The sequence below is a fragment of the Vulpes vulpes genome, chromosome 14 (assembly GCF_048418805.1).
Source record: "Vulpes vulpes isolate BD-2025 chromosome 14, VulVul3, whole genome shotgun sequence".
NCBI classification, from domain to species: Eukaryota; Metazoa; Chordata; class Mammalia; order Carnivora; family Canidae; genus Vulpes; species Vulpes vulpes.
Window position 1 is genome coordinate 119,831,346 of NC_132793.1, and position 19,825 is coordinate 119,851,170.

Here is a 19,825-nt window from a genome sequence, read left to right on the forward strand (position 1 = left end):
AATCATGGGTCACTATTCCCTTCTCATTTTCAAAACACCGTAGTTGAAAGTGACTTGAGTGAAAAGTCTCCATTGTTGATTTATTATCCAAGAAAAGCAATTATTCACCTGACAGATCCGTGGAACACGTTCACAAGGATGTCCCTGGGTTTTGTTCGCTTCATTTATTTCCCCCAAATGTTAGATAAAAAATATTTGAATATTCACTCAATATGGTAGAAAGGAAGAAAAACCAACAGCACTGCCTGTTGTCTGAGGGCAATGGAAGGGCTGTTTCAATTCAAAGATCTACTCTGAGCATTCTCCCAGCAAGGCAGGGCTTCGTGCTTTGTTCTGTGATCATGTTTACAAAATCATTTCGTGATCAAATACTAATTTGTGAAGAAGCTGGTGTGGCAAGGAAGCGGAGCTTTTTATGAATTTGAAGAACTTACATTAGATTGTGTAGAGCTGGTTTTTGATTAGGTCAGATATTGAGATCAAGGCTGCGCTACTGACCACCCCTCCTTCCCTTTCGTTGTCCTTTTTTCTTTTACATGAAAATAATTTGGGCCCCAGGTTTTTATGCCCTGGGCATGGACCTTCCCAGTTTTCAAATCTGCACAGTGACAGGGCCATCCCTAATTCCAGCCCCATCTCCGAAGAGAGTTCTATTTGGTTAGCGGGAGAGAAAAAATTCCTATGGAATTAGGTATGCTAGGCACTGGATCCTTGAAACCATACTGTGTGCTTTCAAGGCCACGTTTAGAAGATCTAACGCTGACCACTAATGGTGGTCAGTCATTTCCATGGTAAGTAAGTCGAGCACCGTCTCTCTCCCCCATCTGAGGCTTCAGGTGATAATCTAGATCTAGAACCAGCTAACAAGCTGCTGGTAGAGTGAATTTGTTCCGTAACCTGTCCTGTGAATATCAATGCTAACAACGGTGTCTTGTGTTTTTTTTTTTCTTTTATTTCCTTTCCTTTTTTTTTTTTTTTTTTTAAATCAATGTGCTTTTTTCCTATGTGAATAATTATATGTCTAGAAACAGCCATGGAGTGATTTTGCTGTTCTGAATGGGGGAAAGATTAATAGTGACATTTGGAAGGCAAGTATATTGTCAGATTCCAGATCATTTAATATTTTGTCCTTTCTGCATGGCTGTGGCTGTATCTTTTTCTTCTTCATGAATATCATCCATTCTGCAGGGACGCAGTGATGGGGCTTTTTGCTAGGGATGTCCAACTCACACACATGTTGCCTTTTTTTTTTTTTTTTTTTTTTTGATGTGTCCTGTTGTGAATGATTTCAAGCTGATTGCCCCGGGTTCCCTGTTGTCTTGTAAGAACTGGGGCTTGCACCGAGCCAGCATCCAGCAGTCCTTGCATGCCCTTTTCTGCCTAAGCTCACATACACTCTCTGCCTCATGCTGGGAGGACTTTTCTCCCCCTTGATATTTGAGGCCACATCACGGGGCCTCCCCCTTTCTCCATTAACAGGGATCTGTTTTCCTCTAGGACTTGCATGCAGCCACAGTCAACCCGGACCCCAGTTTAAAAGAGTTTGAAGGAGCAACACTCCGCTATGCGTCTTTGAAACTCAGGTAGGGCATTGGGAAGGCCTGCCATAATGTGTGGCTTCTCATGGCTAGAGTTTACAATAGAATTCTAAGTCCAATTTTCTGTTTTTCTTTCTAGAAATGCCCCACATGCTGATGATGATGATTCTTGCAGTATCAATAGTGACCCAGAAGCCAAGGTTTGTGAGAAATGTGCTTTCAGTGGTCAAAGTAATGACTTTGGAAATGGGTTGGTTTTTATAAATTATTAACCCAGAGCTACTTACTAAGTGATTATTCCTCGATCCTCTCTCTTTCCTAATCTCCTCAACACTTAAAATAAATCCCTAGGCCAAGGTAGGTTTGGGAGGATTTCCATAATCATCTAGACCGTGCCTATATCTCACTACATCAGTTCCGTGCAGTGTAATAAGTTAAAATTATTGTTCGAACGAGTGGGCTCCAGAGGCCTTTAAAGATACACCAGGCTCTGCCTTGCAGAGCAATGGGAGGGGCAATCAGCAGGTGCTGCAAGACCCCTCACGCCCATCCGGTCCAGGACAGCCTCACACTTGTACTGTGTCTTTCATAAACACAGGCCTGATTGACAATAAGAAAACAAGAGTGAGCTTTTGCTTCTGGACTTTTGGTGGGATGCCAGCAAGGCCAGCATGGACATGTGGCCAGTGTAGTTGCACAGGGACCCATGCCTGGGGTTTAATGCTGGGTGATCACCATCTTGAAATTCTTAATAATTTTATGTCTGGAGTTGTGTTTTTGCAAGTGAAGTCCAATGGGGCGATGGAGCATGCAACGGGGAGTTGGAGCCTCTCCTTATGAATAGTCCTGCTACCTCCCAACCTCCCTACCTCCTTGAGAGGTTCTCAACTGTTTGTTTCCCTTCTTCTTGGCACCTCGGGCCCTGCCAAACATCCTCATCTCTGCATCCGTCCAGCAATGACTACTGCCTTCCACCCAAGTAGGAGCCTTACTGTGAGCTTGGAGAGAGCTGGCTTTGGGCACAGGTGCTTCCATGGCATCTCAAGGAAGGGCAAAGTAGTGGCCACCCCAGCCAAGACTGACAGCTTAACAGTGTGTTCAGTGGGGGTGAGGCCCTGCCCACTCCCAATCCAGGTACCTAGTGTGTCCTGGCACAGATGTTGCAATACACTTGAGGATCACCTATCTGCTGCGCATCGGGGTAGGGGAGATGGGTCCACAGAAAAGGGGAGGATTCCTGACTCAGTTTCCCCACTCCTGACCAGGGCACAGGAGCATCAGTCCAGCAGCAAATGGGATGGGAAACCCAGGAGGTGTTGGTCCGTGCAGGGTGGTCAGGGCCCTGGGCCATTTGTAAGGGTCTGCACTTACCCTGCAGATCACCTGTGCCCAAGAGAGCGACTTTAAATACCTAGTAAAACACACCATAGTGATTGAAGAGAGAGAATGTCGAAGAAAAGCAACAATTTTGTTTCAACACTTTTTACGGCATTTTCCCCCCTGCCTTTTGAACAGGGGCTCTGCATTTTCTTTCTGCATATTACATTTCCACTTGCAAATTATGTAGCTGGTCCTAGGTATTTTTTCTCACTCCCAAAGCAGATTTGTGTCTGTGAATAAAATAGCAAATAAGCTCCCTTAGTAGTAGTTAAGTGGGAAACACCATGCCGTTTCAAAACCTTGACTCCTTGAAACTGCCATACTGCTGTCTGTGCTGGGCGAATCATCTGCTTGCCTTTGAACACCTCCTCCCTCCTTCCAGGCTCCTAGTCCGCTGGGCTACATTCTAAGCGCAGCCTCATAGCACGAAGGTGTTCTAGAGCCAGTGGCATTCTGAACAAGTCCTTGGGCCGCTGCTAACATGCTGGCCTTTAAAGATAAATTTTATGGCAGGGAGCGGATGTAGTAAAACAGGAAGGTGGGCTGGGAGTCATTGCTTTGCTACCAGGTGTTTTACAAGGGTTCTCCCTGAAGGCTGGAGGAGGCGGAGTGGGTGGCAGTCTCTTCCTCCTTCCTGAAGCGCCAGCTGTGATGGGGAGTTTTGGTGCTCAGGGAGGATGGTGTGCTGGGAGGGATGGTGCACTTGGTGCACTGGGAGGGATGGTGCACTTGGCGCACTGGGAAGGATGGTGCACTTGGCGCACTGGGAAGGATGGTGCACTTGGTGTGCTCGGAGGGATGGTGCACTTGGTGTGCTCAGAGGGATGGTGCACTTGGTGTGCTCGGAGGGATGGTGCACTTGGCGCACTGGGAGGGATGGTGCATTTGGCGCCCTGGGAGGGATGGTGCACTTGGCGCACTGGGAGGGATGGTGCATTTGGGGCACTGGGAGGGATGGTGCACTTGGCGGAGGGATGGTGCACTTGGCGCACTGGGCGGGATGGTGCACTTGGTGTGCTCAGAGGGATGGTGCACTTGGCGCACTGGGAGGGATGGTGCACTTGGCGCACTGGGAGGGATGGTGTGCTGGGATGGATGGCAAAACTGACGAGTGGGCGGGGCTGGTGAGTTGCTGGGGGAGAGGAGATTGTTACCGGGACAGAAGCCTGGTTGAAGTATTACCCAAGTTGTGCTTTCTCTTTTTACCTCCCAGTGGCACCGTTCACTGAATTCTTTATCTGCCCCTTGCTGGTACCCACATGTCTATTCCAACACCTATTATGAATTTGTTCATATTAATGAGGACATTCGGTTTTGCCATTAGTTACTGAAGCTGTACTGAGTTCTAAATGAGAAAGTGCATGTATGGGATTATTTATTTTATATCCTACCTTGTTATATAAGACCTTAGAAAACTTATAAGAACAAATGCTTTTTTTTTCTTTTAAGGCACAGAAAATATAAAGGAATAATCGGTACATCTGTCTGTGCTGGGGCAATAGACAAGGGTCAGAAAAGATCAGACTAGGGAAAAGGAAAAAAAAAACATAGTTTTTCAAATCATAGGACTCCACACAGTTATGGAAATTGACCTGCAAGTTCATTTTTTTGTGCCTCTTGGTGATTATTTTCACCGAGGTTTCTTAGGGTAAATGGCACAAATCCCTAGGACAATGGAGAATCCCAAGATGTTTGCATACTATATGTGCTTTTTTTTTTTTTTTTTTTTTTTTTTTACTATATGTGCTTCTAATTAATCCCACCCACCCTGGATTCTGCAAGTCCCCCTGCTGTAGAGAGTCACTGTCATTGTTGAAGACCCCCAGCGTAGTGGGAGGGCAGAGCGTTTTAGAACCCTGCGTTACATGTATCACACTGTACATGAGGCATAAACCTCCCAGTTCCTTATGGTGTGTAAGAGTGTTTCTAGTGCTTCTTTATAAAGTAACAGTAATAATATTTGTTGAGTGTTCACTTTTTTCCAGGCATTGTCCTTAAGACTTTATCTCTCCTGGCTCTTATCGTCACAAAAATTCAGTGGCCTGAGTATCATTATCTCTATATTGCAGATGAGGAAACTGAATCACAGAAGGTTAAGCAGCTAGTAAGTAAATAGCTTCAGGATCTGAATCTAGGCCATGTGGCTACAGAGCCCACACTCACGAGACTTTGAGAAAAGAAAATTCTTCATACATTTGCGTATTTGAAAGTTGCTAAGAGAATGTATCTTAAAACTCCTATCACAAGAAAAAATGTTTTGTAGCTATATGATGATGAATATTAACTAGACTTATTTTGGTGATCATTTTGCAAAGTATGCAAATACTGAATTACTGTGTTTACACCTGAAACAAAGATAATGTTATATGTCAGTTATACCTCAATCAAAAAAAAAAAAAACTCACCTGGAGCTTTATTTAGGGGCAACCACCAAATGATGTGTCCTCAGTAATATTCCAACTATACATAGATATATGGGAATTTGGGTTTTGTCAGTCGGTGTTTCATAGCATGACTCATTGGAAGCAAAGGACAAACACCCAGGCAAAACTCATTTCAAGTAAACTGGTGGAAGATTGTGACAGTGTGGACTAGCTTGTGGGTCTGATTTGAGGCAGTGTTGAACTGGACTCCAGAAGTGGAAGGGATGGGCTGCAGGAGTTTTCCATCCCTTTGTAGCATGGTTTCAACAAGGCTTATGGTCAAGGTTGGGCCTAAAACAGGAGGAAGCCAAGGGGGCTGGAGTGGAGATAGGCTGCATCGCTGGTGATTGGCAAATCTACACACTTTAATTCACCATGGACCCAGTGGGGTTGACCTTCCTTTGAGGAAATTGAGGAGTCTGGCTGTGTTTCCCCTCTGGATGCATGGTCCCGCTACCCACTAATGGAAACTCCAGGCATGGGATGCCTTGCAGGGAAGACCAAGCTGTTCTGTCAGATTTACAACTATTTTAAAATCCAGCAGCCGTAAATGAAATTATTCTTTACCAATTTTGAAAAAGCCGATGAGTTTTGAACTAACTTCAGTGTGGAGTCACTTTGGAGGAGTCCTCCGCACAACACACACACACATACCCCCTGTGCTTTGCCATCTGTCCCCTTAATGCCTGTTTGATGTCACTGAGGGCACCTAAGAAGGAAGAAGTGGCAAAGACCTGGATTTTCGAGATATTCAAGTCCTTTGTGGAAGTCAGTTACTTCTTTAGATAACCCTTCACATTCCTTCAGTCTGCCAACAGCTAGAAAACTGAAGTCCCCCCAGATAAGCAGAAACTATCCTCTCTTTAGGGAAAAAAATTAATTTCATGTGCCATGGAATTATAAATATAGCCCCTAAGGACTGATTACTAAAAAGTTATTATAGAAAATGTCTTCCTTCCTGAGTGAAGTGTGCATGCTAAAACAACTAAAATCATTTTTAGGGTATCAGGATGTGGTACTTCCCAACCCTCTCCAGCCTCTGAGTCTGGGCACCTTGATAATCATTTGTTCAAGGAAACCTCTTAATAGCAGTGACAACATAAAATGACCACACCACCCCCACCCCACACGCACACAAGGACCTCCCTAACCCCCTCACCAAAGAGCAGAGTATTTTTATAACTTTGAAAATGTTTTTCAAGCCTACCTAAGTTTTTGTGCAATAATTTCTTTTGTAGTTGAGAGTAATGTGTGTTTGTATATAATTCTGAGGTCTTCATTCTTTTGTTTTAAAATGATTCTAGATTTACAGGGGATCCCTGGGTGGCTCAGTGGTTTAGCGCCTGCTTTTGGCCCAGGGTGCGATCCTGGAGTCCCTGGATCGCATCCCACATCGGGCTCCCTGCATGGACCTGCTTCTCCCTCCTCCTGTGTCTCTGCCTCTCTCTCTCTCTCTCTTTCTATCATAAATAAATAAATAAATAAATAAATAAATAAATAAATAAATCTTTGAGAAAATAAAAAATAAAATAAAATGATTCTAGGTTAACAGAAGAGTCAGAGATTGAGTTCCCATATACCTTTCACCTAGTTTTCCCAAATAACATCCTCATAATCTTAGTATAGTAATCAAAGTTAATAAATAAATACTGATACCACATCATTAACTATAGACCCTATTCAGTTTCTCAATTTTTTTTCCACTAGTGTCCTTTTTTTGTTCCAGGACCCAATCTAGGATACTATGTCATGAGCTCTTTAAAAATCATTTCAGGGGTGCCTGGATAGCTCAGTCAGTTGGGTGTCTGACCCTTGATTTCAGCTCAAGTCATGATCTCAGGGTCTTGGGATCATGTGCCACATTGGGCTCCTCGTTCAGAAAGGAATCTGTCCCTTTTCCTCTGGTCTCCCCCAATTCGTACTTCTGTGCACACACACGCACTCTCTCTCTCTCTCTCTCTCTCTCTTTCAAACAAATAAATAAAGTCTTTTAAAAAATTATTTCATATATTCCTTTCTGCAGTTATCAGATGTGTCACTCTTAACTCCATTAATATAATCCTACTTTAATTAATAGCACCGTAATCCACCTAGGCACCAGTGGCCACAGGAGCAGCTTCTAACACTGCAGAGCAGAGCTACAACTTCATAAAACTAGGTGACTTTTTATCTTTTTGTTACTTTGGTATAGGTTGCTAAAACTGGTACTCCCTGGTCAGAGGCTATCAGTTTATGACTCTGTCACCTATTGCAAAATTGCTTTACAGAAAGGATACAGCAGCATATAATTCCACCAGTCATGTCCTAGAATACACTTCTTTGTTCACTGCCCACTTTAACTCTAGGCTTTGTCATTTTAATTTATTCAGCCTAGTTTTATTGCACATGGGCTACTGTGTCCTCTAAAATTTCCCCTTCTTAAATTATCAAGACAGGACATTGCTTTATGTAGAAACTGTTTCTGTCCATTCTTGGCCGTTTCTTCCTCTATGCTTATTTTTCTATGAAATTTGTAGATTAAATATTTATTTAGGAATAATTTCAAATATACAGAAAAGTTGCACAGATAGTACAGAGAGTTCCCAATTCCCCTTCACCCAGCTTCCCATAACGTCCTATCTTACATAACCATAGTACATTTTGTCAAAACTGAGAAATTAACAGCACCAAATGATTAAACACTTTATTAAGATGTTATCAGTTTCTCTTCTAATATCCTTTTTCTGTTCCAAGATCTAATTCAGGGTACCACTTGTATAGTGTCTATGCATTTTAGATTCGAAATATTCTTCATTATTGTAATCCCAAATATTTTTTTCTCTAATCATTTCTTTCTCTCTTTTGTATTACTTTTTCCATGTGAAAATGTTTTTGAAATTCCTGTGTACACGAGCTTTTTATATATAATTGCCTTTTGTGCTTCATTTGTCAAGAAGGCAACTCCTTGCCCTATTTGGGCAGTCTGTTGGGTGCAAGTCAGATAACTTGCATTTCTAATTTCCCATTAATTTGCTATGTGACCTCTTATTCATCCTGCTTTAATACCTTAAAATCCAAATTTAACCCCATAAAACTTTTTTTAAAGATTTTTATTTATGTATTTGACATAGAGAGCAGGAGAGAGCACAAACAGGGGGAGCAGCAGAGGCAGAGGGAGAAGCAGGCTCTCCTCTGAGCGGGGAGCCTAATGAGGGGCTGGATCCCAGGACCCTGGATCATGACCTGAGCAGAAGGCAGATGCTTAACCGACTGAGCCAATCAGAAGCCCCAAAACTGTCTTTTTCTAATGGCCTGTAGCACATTTCTGGCCAAACCCTTGATTATAATGATCAACACCAGAATAACATTTTATAGTTAAGTTGTAGAAAACTTAATCCTTTGAAAAAAGTATGCTAGGTTCTCAGAGTTCTTTTTCCTCCTTTGTGTCGCTCTGCTTGGACTTCTGTAAAGGAGCCGTTCCGCCACCTTGTGGGCAATATTGAAAATTACATCTTTAAAGAAATGGGCGGGAGCCACCTTTCATTGGGAATCATTGAATTGCTTATAGCTGGAAGGGATGCTGGAGATGATCTAAAGGGCGTCCTTTACAGGTGAAAAGAGTAAGTCCCAGAAAAGTTGAGTAAATAACTTTCTGAGGGTCACACAATCGGTTTGTGGTAGAGATGGCACTCAAAGCCAGGTCTCCTGGGCCTTGGACCACCCCGGCTTAGTGTATAACAAATCATTTCCAGGATATTTATGAAGAGAGGCTTCTAGAACTCCCTTTAGGACATTCTCCTCTGAAGTCTGTAGAAAAGGAATTGGGTAATTCCTTAATTCTCCACCTTCACCATCCTCATCTGTAAAATGAATGTGTGATCGTCTCAGAAGTCACCCTGGTTCTGAGAAATTCCAGGTGAAATGTAGCAGTCCTGACCTATGGCATCTGGAGATGCCATTGTTTAGGCTCATCTATCTTCAAGAGCTGGAGAAGGGAAGAAAGAGTAACTTGCTTATTGCTCTCCAGGGCTGGAGACAGGCTGCTGACTCCCCCTTTGCAAACACACTCAGCCTGTGCTCTGCACACAGGCACTCACATGCAGATTTCCTGCAAACACCAGGCATTGTGTTTATTTCCCCATATTACAGATAAGAAACTGATGCTTTGAACAGGTTACATAATTTGTTTTGTCACACAGCTAGTGACTGGTGGAGGTAGAACTTGAACTCAGATGCTTTTGACTCAGAAGCCCAGGAAAGTGTCTGCACCCACTCCCAGTTATTAATTCCCTAAGCTTTCTTTAAGGGTAAAGCTTAGGCGGCCCTGATGTTTTGGATGGAGGCAGCAGAGATGTCAGAGGTGGGTCTGGGTGAGGGAACTACAAGGTCATGGCTTGAGGACAGGCTCCCCCTTTCTTTTCACCGTCACCCCAACTCATGTGGTCCAGTCCTTTGCAGTGCTTTAAACTCCCCTGCATGTGTTGGCAAATTCAGACTCAGGTGTTCTAGGGACAAGACAAGGGGACTGTATTTCTGTTAGGCTTCCAGATGCCGCTGCTGCTGGTCTATACCCAACAACACTTAAGAGTCGTTAACACTAAAAAGTTTGAAACCTGATCAATAAAGCATTGTTTTCCTGCATCTTCTGCAGGGAAGCCGACCTAACCTTTCTACACAGCACTTTCCTGTTCTGTTATGGCCCATTTGCAACCAGTTCTCAGCTGCCTGGGGGGTTTTTAGCCAGGTGCTGGATTTTGTGTAAGCTCTGCTTGTCTGCTTACTCTTTTGTTACAACCTGCCCCAGAAGGGGGGAGAGAGGGGGATGGAGATCAGTCCAATGGTGGGTTTGGTGGAGGAACTTTCTGAAGTGAATGATGAATGAACATGAAATTCTAATACTCCTCTGTGAGCCTTATTTATCTGTGCCCTCCCTTGGTTCCGATTAGCATAGATTTTCATGAAGTAATTAAATTAGTGGCTACTGACTAGATTAGCACGAATAGATAAACAGGAAGGGGTAGGGAGTATTTACTCATTCAGATTTATTTTGGGTCTGTGTAGCACATTCATTATCATTACTTAGCATTAGTATGGGATTTTATGTCTGTGTATAGTTCTCATAATTGACTTTGATTCATGTGGCACAGGTTTTCCTTTCAGAAATCCTGATCTGTACGAAAAGGTTGGATTTCATTTCTGTTGCGATTCCTTTAACTCTATCAAACACATTTATTGAGTGTACAATGCTGAAGGAGCGGCTGAAGGATAAATGGTTAATAGCATTCTGGGATTTTGTGACTTGCGTGAGTTTAAAGCCAGACTCTGCTGTTTACTAGCTGGGTGACCTTGGCAAGTTGCTTAACTTCTCTGTACCTCAGTTTCCTCTTTCGTAGAGTGAGGATAATAATAGTACCTATTTCCCATTAAATGGCATAGATGTTGCTTGATATATTATAAACATAAGATATATCTCAAGTGCCTGGAGCCATCCCTGGCACGTAATAAGCATTCTTTATGCATTAGCCATTATTACTATTCCTGTCTAAAGAGGAGTAGATATGTTCCCTGCTTCAGGGGGCAGACAACAAACAGGAGAATTTGATGCATTGTTCTGAATGCGACTTACCATGTCATGAATGGACACTGTGCTAGGGGCATCGACCCTGGCTGACAGTAAGGGGTGGCTCATGTGGTTTCCCAGAAGGCGTCAATACCTAAGCTGATACCCTAGTCCTAAGGGTACTTGCACTGCAACAGGATTTAGTGATTGTTCCCCATTCAGTAAATGTAAATGCAGAATATTTGAAAATAATTTTATATGCAAATTTGTGTTCATGTTCACCAAGTGCCTTTAGGAACAGATCTATTAATAGGACATTCGTCATTGGGAACGCCTGAATTAAGCATCCGACTCTTGATTTCAGCTCAGGTCATGGTCTCAGGATTGTGAGATAGAGCCCCACGTTGGGCTCTGAGCCAGGTGTGGAGTCTGCTTAAGGACTCTTTCTCCCTCTCCCCCATACCCACCCCCTCTTGCTCCAGTGCACACACACACACACACACACATTTTTTCACTCAAAGAAAAGTTTATCATATTTGTCCAGTGCTACAGATAGCATTGTTGCCGTTGTCTATTCCTGTAAACTTATGTAACAAACCATGCCAAAACTTGGTAGCTTAAAACAACCATTTATTTTGCTTGTGATTTTGTGGAATTTGGGAAAGGTTCAGTAGTGCAGTTCTTTTCTGATCCACATAGAGGCCAGCGGGGGGTGGTTGGAGGGTCCACTTGCAAGATGGCTTCTTACTCACATGCCTGGCAGCTCGGTGCTCCTAGGTTTCTCTTTCATCGCCTGGCATCTCATCTTTCAGAGTCTCTCCATGTGGCTTGGCTTTCTCACAGTAGTGGTCCCTGGGTAGGCAGTGTACTTCTCATGTGGGGTCTGGCTTCCAAGAAGCAGGGAGCTAAAGCCACCGGGTGAGACAAGGCTATTCCTTGCTGAGGAATAGACCTAGACCTAGACCTCCACCTAGACCAATGGGGGAGACGTGGCCTCTGCCTCTCAAGGGAGCATGGCAAGGTCACAATGCAAGAGTACATAGGACGGGAAGCTTTGTTGCAGCCATCTTTGGAACATACAAGCTGCGGTAAATGTCATTCCCACATTTCAGTTGTTCAACAAAAATGTCTTTAGTGAAGGGCATTATCAACACAGTTGAATCAAGAAACCAAGGCACAGAGCCAATGATGAACATATCAAGTCTTGGCAGAATGAGATTCATCCTCTCATGTGTGGCTTTTAGGTTGACATTCACAAAGAGAAAATACAGACTATCTCATTCAAGCTTTAGGAGGAATGGGAGGAGCATAGAGAGGCAACTTGATCTGCCCAAGAATGCATGACTTGTCTGAGAAGAGCAGAACTCCAAGCCAGTCTTCCTGACCCTAGTTCGGCACGGTTTTCCGTTGAGCAGAGCTGACGCTCATTCTCGGACATTGAGCCATTGGCCTTGGATGTTCATTTTGACTCCTAGCCCAGAGGACAGCTTTTGTGTTTCTAAAACTGTTTTCCTCCCTTTATTTGCCAACATGGCCAAACATAATGCTGTGTTGCTGGCAGAACCATGGCTTCCTTTCCCTTATTAACTTCTGGTCACTACACTTGTCTGAACGAGCAGTCAAGGAATTGGCAGCCATGTAGCCCCTGAGTTTTGAAGGGCGCTATTGAAATGAGATGCATTGTTCTCCATCATTGGCAGCTGCACCTTGTGGTGGCGGATGCCCAGGAAGGCTAATTAACGAAAGGCAGATTTCCTCTTTCCCTGAAGGAAGGCGGCAGGAAACAGGTGAGGTGAACGGGCAGCAGCCAGCAGCAGTGGTGGAGATGAGCATCCAGGAGAATGCTGGGGCAGCAGGTGTGCGAACCCGGCCCTGTGGGATCCTGGCAGAGAATTTGGGCCATGGCTAGTCACAGCACTGAGCAGCCGTAGGCAGAAGCAGCAGCAGTGCCTTCATCCAGCAGAGCTGGGACTTCCAGGAAGGGCCAGCTGGTCAAGTGCTGGGGGTCCTGATGCTGGCGTGTCAAGACTACCTAGAAAATTGCCAACAGACATCAGACCTTGTGCTCTTAGGGCTGTCAGTTCAAAATTAATACCAGTACTGAGGTAGTAATGCAAACATTTCTCATTTCTTTGCGGGCTGTCAGAATTATTCAGAGGCTGAGTCATTTTAGCTGAACCATACCTTCCCCTCACTTGCAGGCCTCCTCAAAGTATGAAGTCGCAAAGATCAGAATCTGAGTTCTTCCTCCACCCCTGGCTCTGCTGCTTATAAGGAAATCATTTTCATAGTCAGGCTTCCTTAATGTCAATCTCTGATATCAAGAGTGACAGTTCTCCACAGTTGTCCAGGACAGATTCATCCATCCATTTGTTTGGCATCTGTTTATTCAACAGCTGTTACGTGTCAGCTGGTGTGAGGTCCATCAGACTGGGGAGGGGAGGAAAAGAAAACAATACAGCTGAGAAAATGGTGGTCTCATTTAAGAACGACAGTGACAATGTTGCTGGAAGAGAGAACTTGTAACTGTACATTGGATTTCAGTTGCTTCATGTTGAAGGCAATGTTTGAGGTCAGTTCACTAAGCAATAACATATGAATAATTTTAACTGGCAATTTAAGTGTCAGTAGATGAATGGATAAAGAATATGTGGTGTATATATGTATATATACGTGACTTACATACACACTGGAGTAGTAGCATTCAGCCATGAGAAAGAAGGAAATCCTGCCATTTGTGACAACATAGATGGACCTTGCGGGCATCATACTAAGTGAGATAAGTCACACAGAGAAAGCCAAATACTGGGGTCCCTGGGTGGGTCAGCAGTTTGGCGCATGCCTTTGGCCCAGGGCGTGATCCTGGAGTCCCGGGATTGAGTCCCACATTGGGCTCCCTGCATGGAGCCTGCTTCTCCCTCAGCCTATGTCTCTGCTTCTCCCCATCCCCTCTGTATCTCTCATGAATAAATAAATACAATATTAAAAAAGAGAGAGAAAGCCAAATACTGTATGACATCACTTACATGTGGAATCTGAGAAAGCCAAGCTTGTAGAAACAGAGTGGTTACCAGGGGCTCAAGGGTATGGGAAATGGTCAAAGGATACAAACTTCCAGCTGTAGGATAGAAGCTCTGGGGATCTAATGCACCAAATGGTGATCATAGTCAATAATACTTTATTATAAACTTCAGAGTTACTAAGAAACTAGATCTTAACTGTTCTCATCACATGCACACACACACACACAAAGATAATCGTGATATGATACAGGTTTTAACTGTTATGCTAGTATTCATATTATAATACATAAATGTATCAAACCAACACATTGTATATCTTAAACTGACACAATGTTGTATATGTCAGTTATATCTTTAAAAATAATTAGTTTAAAAAATAATTTCAATTGACCTTGAGACCTTAAAAATAACTTCATTAAGATTATGGTTAGCTATTGAACCAACATACTCTTAACCGAAATCTCCAGCCAGGTGGTGTTTTAGTTTGCTTTCTATTGGCACAGAGCAGAGATGTGTCCCTTTGGATTCTATTATAGTCTCTCATTCTCTTAGCAGATTTGCTGCTCAGGAAGGGGCAGACAGGTTCCTAGCTGGGGCCCACTTTTCTGCTCTAGCCACCTTACCAATGGTCAGTATGAGCAGCAGTGACCCCCATCTCTAGCAAATCTGGGAAGTTGGCCCACGTAAATGACACATGGACGTAGGGCCAAGAATATATGATTGCTCAAAAAGCCCTTCCTATGACAGCCATGATTTTTTTTTTTTTTTTAGAGCCGTGAGTTCAGATGAGATCTATAGCAACCTAGAGCTTATTTATAGACCGTGCTCAGTATTTTCCCTCTACACTAATGCTATAGACCAGTGTTACTCACGAAGTAACATAAAATTCTACATAAAATTCACCCATGTTACTTCAGATACTCTTCTGCATTTTCGCCATGTTTTAGTTGAGATCTGGAAACAGTGACATGAATGGACATCCAGTGTAGACGTCCTTTGGGAATGGTAGAGGGTGAGCAAAGAAGGAAACTCACAGTACTCTGATTCTATCCATGTGCTGAGCACCCTGCTGGGTGTGTGACATGCTGTGGACCATCCGATTCTCCACACAACCCTGCAAGGAAGGCAGTAACTATTATTCCATTTTACAGATGAGGAAATTGAGATTTACAGAATCGGAATCCCTTTCCTAAAATCACAAAGCCATTATGTAGACAAACTAAAATTTGAACCTGAGTGAGACAGACTCTCAAGTCTGTGTTCTTTCTTTTTCTTTTTTTTTTTTCTGTGTTCTTTCTGATATAAAATCGCCATGGTGTTTGCTAATGTTCACTGAGCATTTGGTATTTACGAGGCACACATAGACCGAGGTGGTATAGGGCTGTTACTGGCACGCTCAGGGTTCTGCCTTTCGGGCTCCTTTGGCACCTCTGTCAATGGCAGTGACAAACGCCCACACAGCACCGCTGCTGTTCTGCTCTCCCACAAGCCCTGTGAGGTGTGTTCCTTTGTTTCTTCTATTTTTAGTCAAAGCTGAGGGTTAGAATCTCAGGTGACTTGCCCGCAGTTGGTAAATGGCAGAGCTGAGATTTGCACCCAGGCAGCCAAGCTCCCATGCCCAAGCTTTTACTCTCCGGATGCTTGCCTGTCCACGCAGTGGGCCTTCCCATGGCCTGGCAAGCACACCTGGTTTGTTTATCTGGTTTCCTGTGTGATTGTTGTGGGAAATCTCTACCACCAGCTCAAGTTTTCCTGAAGATGTGCAACCGTTTTCAGAGATGGAGAGGAAATACAAAATATGGTTTTTGTGCCTGTTTTGTTTTTTGTTTTCGTTTGCTTGCTTTGTATTGGTGATCCCAGGTAGTTGACTCGCAGAGAATAACAAAAGAGGAAAAACCAGCCAGTGTCCTTGTCCCTCCTGCAGGGCCATGCTTCAGGTAGAAAGTGTATGAAGTAGGAGCTGGAGTACCTGGGTTCTAGCTCCAGTTCGTTGGTGATGAGCTGTGTGACTTTGAATAAGTCATTTAACTTCTCTGGACTTTGCTTATCTCATCTGTAGAATGGGATGATGCTATTGCCTATTCTGGGAACCTCACAGTGTTACTGTGAGGACCAAAGAAGATGTTATAGAAATGCTTTGAGCGCAGTGGCTCAGTCGCTTAAATGTCCAACTTGTGATTTCGGCTCAGGTCATGATCTCGGGGTTGTGAGATCAAGCCCTGAGTCAAGCCCAGGTCAGGCTCTGTGGTCAACAGGGAGTCTGCTTAAGGATTGTTTCTCTCCCTCCTCCATCTGCCCCTCCCCCAACTCATGTGTCTACACCCCCCAAATAAACCTTAAAAAATATGCTTCAATAACCTGCAGCTCTGGCTAAACATAAAGTATAATTTTGGTCTTCCAACCGTTTCTTTACAAAATTGTACTGTCGTGGGGTTCCTATAGTCCCGTCAGCAATGGTGAGTAATGGATTTTTGCTGCTGTGTGAACGAAGTCAGCTGGAGGCCAATCCCAGGCATGCTCCCTCTAAAGCAACCTCCCTCCCTCCCTAGTTCAGCCAGAATGGGAACGAAGCACTGGAGTCCAGTCATACAAATCTTCCTTTCCTGGAGCCCCTGGTTAAAGCCCAGTCAGTCGGGCTTAGCATCCAGAACCCTGGTTAAAATGATTTGGGCTTTAGCCAGCAGAGGCTTTATGCTCACTCCAGAGTTCTATGTCAATATTCATGGGCTTCAAAGTTGCTCCCATGTTGCTGGGAACACTGGGTGGTTTGCTTGCTCCTTGCCCCGGCTGCTGTCCCCCAACCCCCGCAAGCAGTTGCAGAAGGTTCACAATCTGGCCTGCTGCCTTGAGCAGCAGTATCTGGCCTGCTGCCTTGAGCAGCATTAAAGCACTCTTACTGTCACAGAGATAAATAATATAGCACCTATAAAACATTTTCCCTAAAACCTTGTTTTTTTTTTTTTTTTAGCTTATTGTAAAGTTAACACGGGGTGGGGGGAAACGGATACAGGAAGCTGAGAGGTTTCCCAGGGGCCCACAGCCTACTCTGGCATTCCAGTACATGTGAAACAGTGTCCCATTCCTCTAGAGTTCTTGGAGGGTCTCTCTCTGTGAAGGATAGTAAGTGTGCAGGGATGAGCGTGTTGTTGTGCCAGCACCAAGTCCCTGTATGTTAGCAAAGGTGATGATGTGCAGGTTGAAGCTGGTCTTCTTTCCCACTGGAGTAAGCTGTGTAGAATCAAGATAATGTGGTCCAGCCAGCCCTGGGACATGCCGCATTGTTAACACGTGAAGATATTCTGAAGACATAAAAACAAATCTTATTTTGTTACTGTGGGTGCCCAGGTGTGAACTGCCATTCTCTCCTTGAAGGTAAAAAGAGCCTCTTCCCAAAGCGCTTTGAACAAGGAGGTGGTCAACACTTGAATGCATTATCACAGAATATTAACTCACCATAGTGCATTTAAAGCTTTGCCCCAGGGACTTCTGGGTGGCTCAGTGGTTGAGCATCTGCCTTTGGCCCAGGGCGTGATCCTGGAGACCTGGGATCAAGTCCCACGTCGGGCTCCCTGCATGGAGCCTGCTTCTCCCTCTGCCTCTCTTTCTCTGTGTCTCTCATGAATAAATAAATAAAATCTTTAAAAAAAAAAAAAAAAAAAAAAAAGCTTTGCCCCAGAGATAAAGAGCTTTTGGGTAGAGGGTTCCTTGTTTTAGTATCTTGTCCTTAAGAAGTTCAGTATTACCACTGTCCAGATTCTTCCTTACGATTCCAAGCACCTACCTCTTGCTTAATATGTTGTGTGGAAGGACAGCTTTCTATTGGCATCATCCCCACACTCTTTCCCATACTTCAAGATACTGTTTTCATTCTTCTCTGAGAAAATTAATCTGGATTCCCTCCACTGTTCTTTATAATTTGCAAAGTTCATGTTGCTTTGATTAGTTTCGCTGATTTTTCTCTGGATACACTGCATTTTTTCAGAAGAAAAACTTAATCAACTGATACTAAATGCTGATGATGTGCTTGGAACTTAGCTAGGCATTGTAGGATATTAAAAAAAAAAATTCTGGTTCTCTGACTTCAAATGGTTCTTACGGATCCTATGGGGGACAGTGGAAGGGGTCCTGTGTTGAGAATCAAGAGACCCCTCCTTCCCCATGCCTACCACTCATCCATACCTGCCACTTACAGGCTGGGCAGTCTGGGGCAAGTCACTTTCTTCTGATGGGCCTCATCGATCAAGTAGAGGACAAGACAAGCTTTGAGTTCAGCTCTAAAAATAAGGCTCAGAGGCTAATTGAGGAGCTGGAATTAATTCAAAGAATAGAGCATTACAAGATGAGCTATTGACTGTCTACCATAGGAGTTAGGAAAAGAAAGAGTTTGGGAATGAGGCTTCTCCTTGAACTTGAGCCAGCTGCCCTGGGCCCAAATCACTAGACCCATGCCAGCTCCATCATAGCGATAGAAGCCTAGTTGTCCCCCAACTGGCTTGGTCCCTGTCTGGGAACCCCATCCTGTCAGGGGAGCCTACAGATGTCAGAATCCTAAGCCCTCCCTCCTTCCCTCTGGCCCTTCCCACCATTTCCTCCGCACCCTGTCTCTGTCAAGGTTTACCTCACTAACTGCTCACTCCCTTGCGCCTCATTACCATCTCAAGGCTCTGTGACAGGATCCGACCTGCGGAGTCATAGCTCTTCTTGGACTTTTGGGAAGACATTACTTTGCAGCACTCTTGGGATCCCTGCTCTCATTGGTTATTTTGTGTGATCACCAAGATTGGTCACAGTCATGCTTGTTCTTAGAACAGTTTCTGGAGCTACTGAACATTTTCAAGGCTCCTTCTAGCCACCTTTCCTTGTGTCCACACCTTGAGACACAGGTATATTGCATCTTTGGAACAGAACATGGCTAGACATGGGCTAAAGATGTTTTATTCAAATAGAAACCCATCTTCTTGCATTGTATCACCCCAATACAGGGGAAGAGCTGCCAATCTCCATGTGAAGAACAGAGTAGGAAGTCACTACCTTGGGAACTTGGCATATATTTCTTAAACAGGCTTGCTAATGGCAGTGCCCACTTATAAGAAGAATCCACAGGGGGGCTTAGATAAAGCCTAAGATATATCTATTCCTCAGATACTTTGTCATCTCTAGGATTGCATTTTTAGCCTTTATTCTAGTCCATTGCTGAAAATGCCCTCCTCTTTAATATCTCATCCCTATCCAATGAATGCAATGTATCTAATTTAAAGCAAACCCTTTAAAACAACTACTTAAAATTCTTGAATTGTCATAAATGTCTTGGAAGAGCACCTCTTCATGTTCACTGCGTCTTTCATTTACAAGGAGTGCCAGCTGGCCAGGGACTGTTTCTGCCAGCACCCTTGAAGATCGCCTTCCATGCCCGCTCCGCCCCCTGCAAGGCAGATTGTCATTCTTGTTAGCAGGTAATGCTCTTGGGATTCGGGTTTACTCATTTGTGAAATGAGGTGGTTGGGTTCCAGGTCCCCAGAGCTCTTGTGTTCTGGCTCTCTGCACCGTGGTTAAATACTTTCCCTGTGTGAGTACTTACAGACTTCTAGGAGTCAGCTTCGAGAACTAAAACATTGTAAATGCTGTCTTTAGGGTTGGTAATAGCAGTGCTTATAATTAAGGTCTTTATAGGTCTCTGTTCTTTATGAGCTCAATGAGTTCATCTCAGACACTTGGTAAAAAGTGCAGATTTTTCGTTTCTTGCTGAGTCACGCAATAAAAGCTTTCTTATAAACCAACAACAAAAATACAGTAACTCCTGATGATGATGATAATTACAGGTCACTTTTACCAGGCATCAGGTACAGGGCAGACCAGCTCCCTGCCCTCATGTCATTTACCCTCCAGTGTGGGGAGGGAGATAAGCAGCAAAATGCAGAAGTG

General features: G+C 43.9%; 1 protein-coding gene across 35 annotated transcripts in view; it reads left to right on the forward strand.

Annotated features, from left to right (window-relative positions):
• APBB2 (amyloid beta precursor protein binding family B member 2) overlaps positions 1–19,825 on the forward strand; it is a 371,757-nt gene that overhangs the window by 257,583 nt on the left and 94,349 nt on the right. For 18 of the 35 annotated variants that reach the window (XM_072737831.1, XM_072737833.1, XM_072737842.1 and 15 more), the window contains 2 exons: positions 1,498–1,583; positions 1,678–1,738. In XM_072737831.1, coding sequence (XP_072593932.1) covers positions 1,498–1,583; positions 1,678–1,738 — 147 coding nt within the window. Of the gene's footprint in view, positions 1–1,025; positions 1,089–1,497; positions 1,584–1,677; positions 1,739–19,825 lie in introns of all 35 variants that reach the window. The other 17 variants (XM_072737825.1, XM_072737817.1, XM_072737818.1 and 14 more) reach the window with 1 other exon arrangement.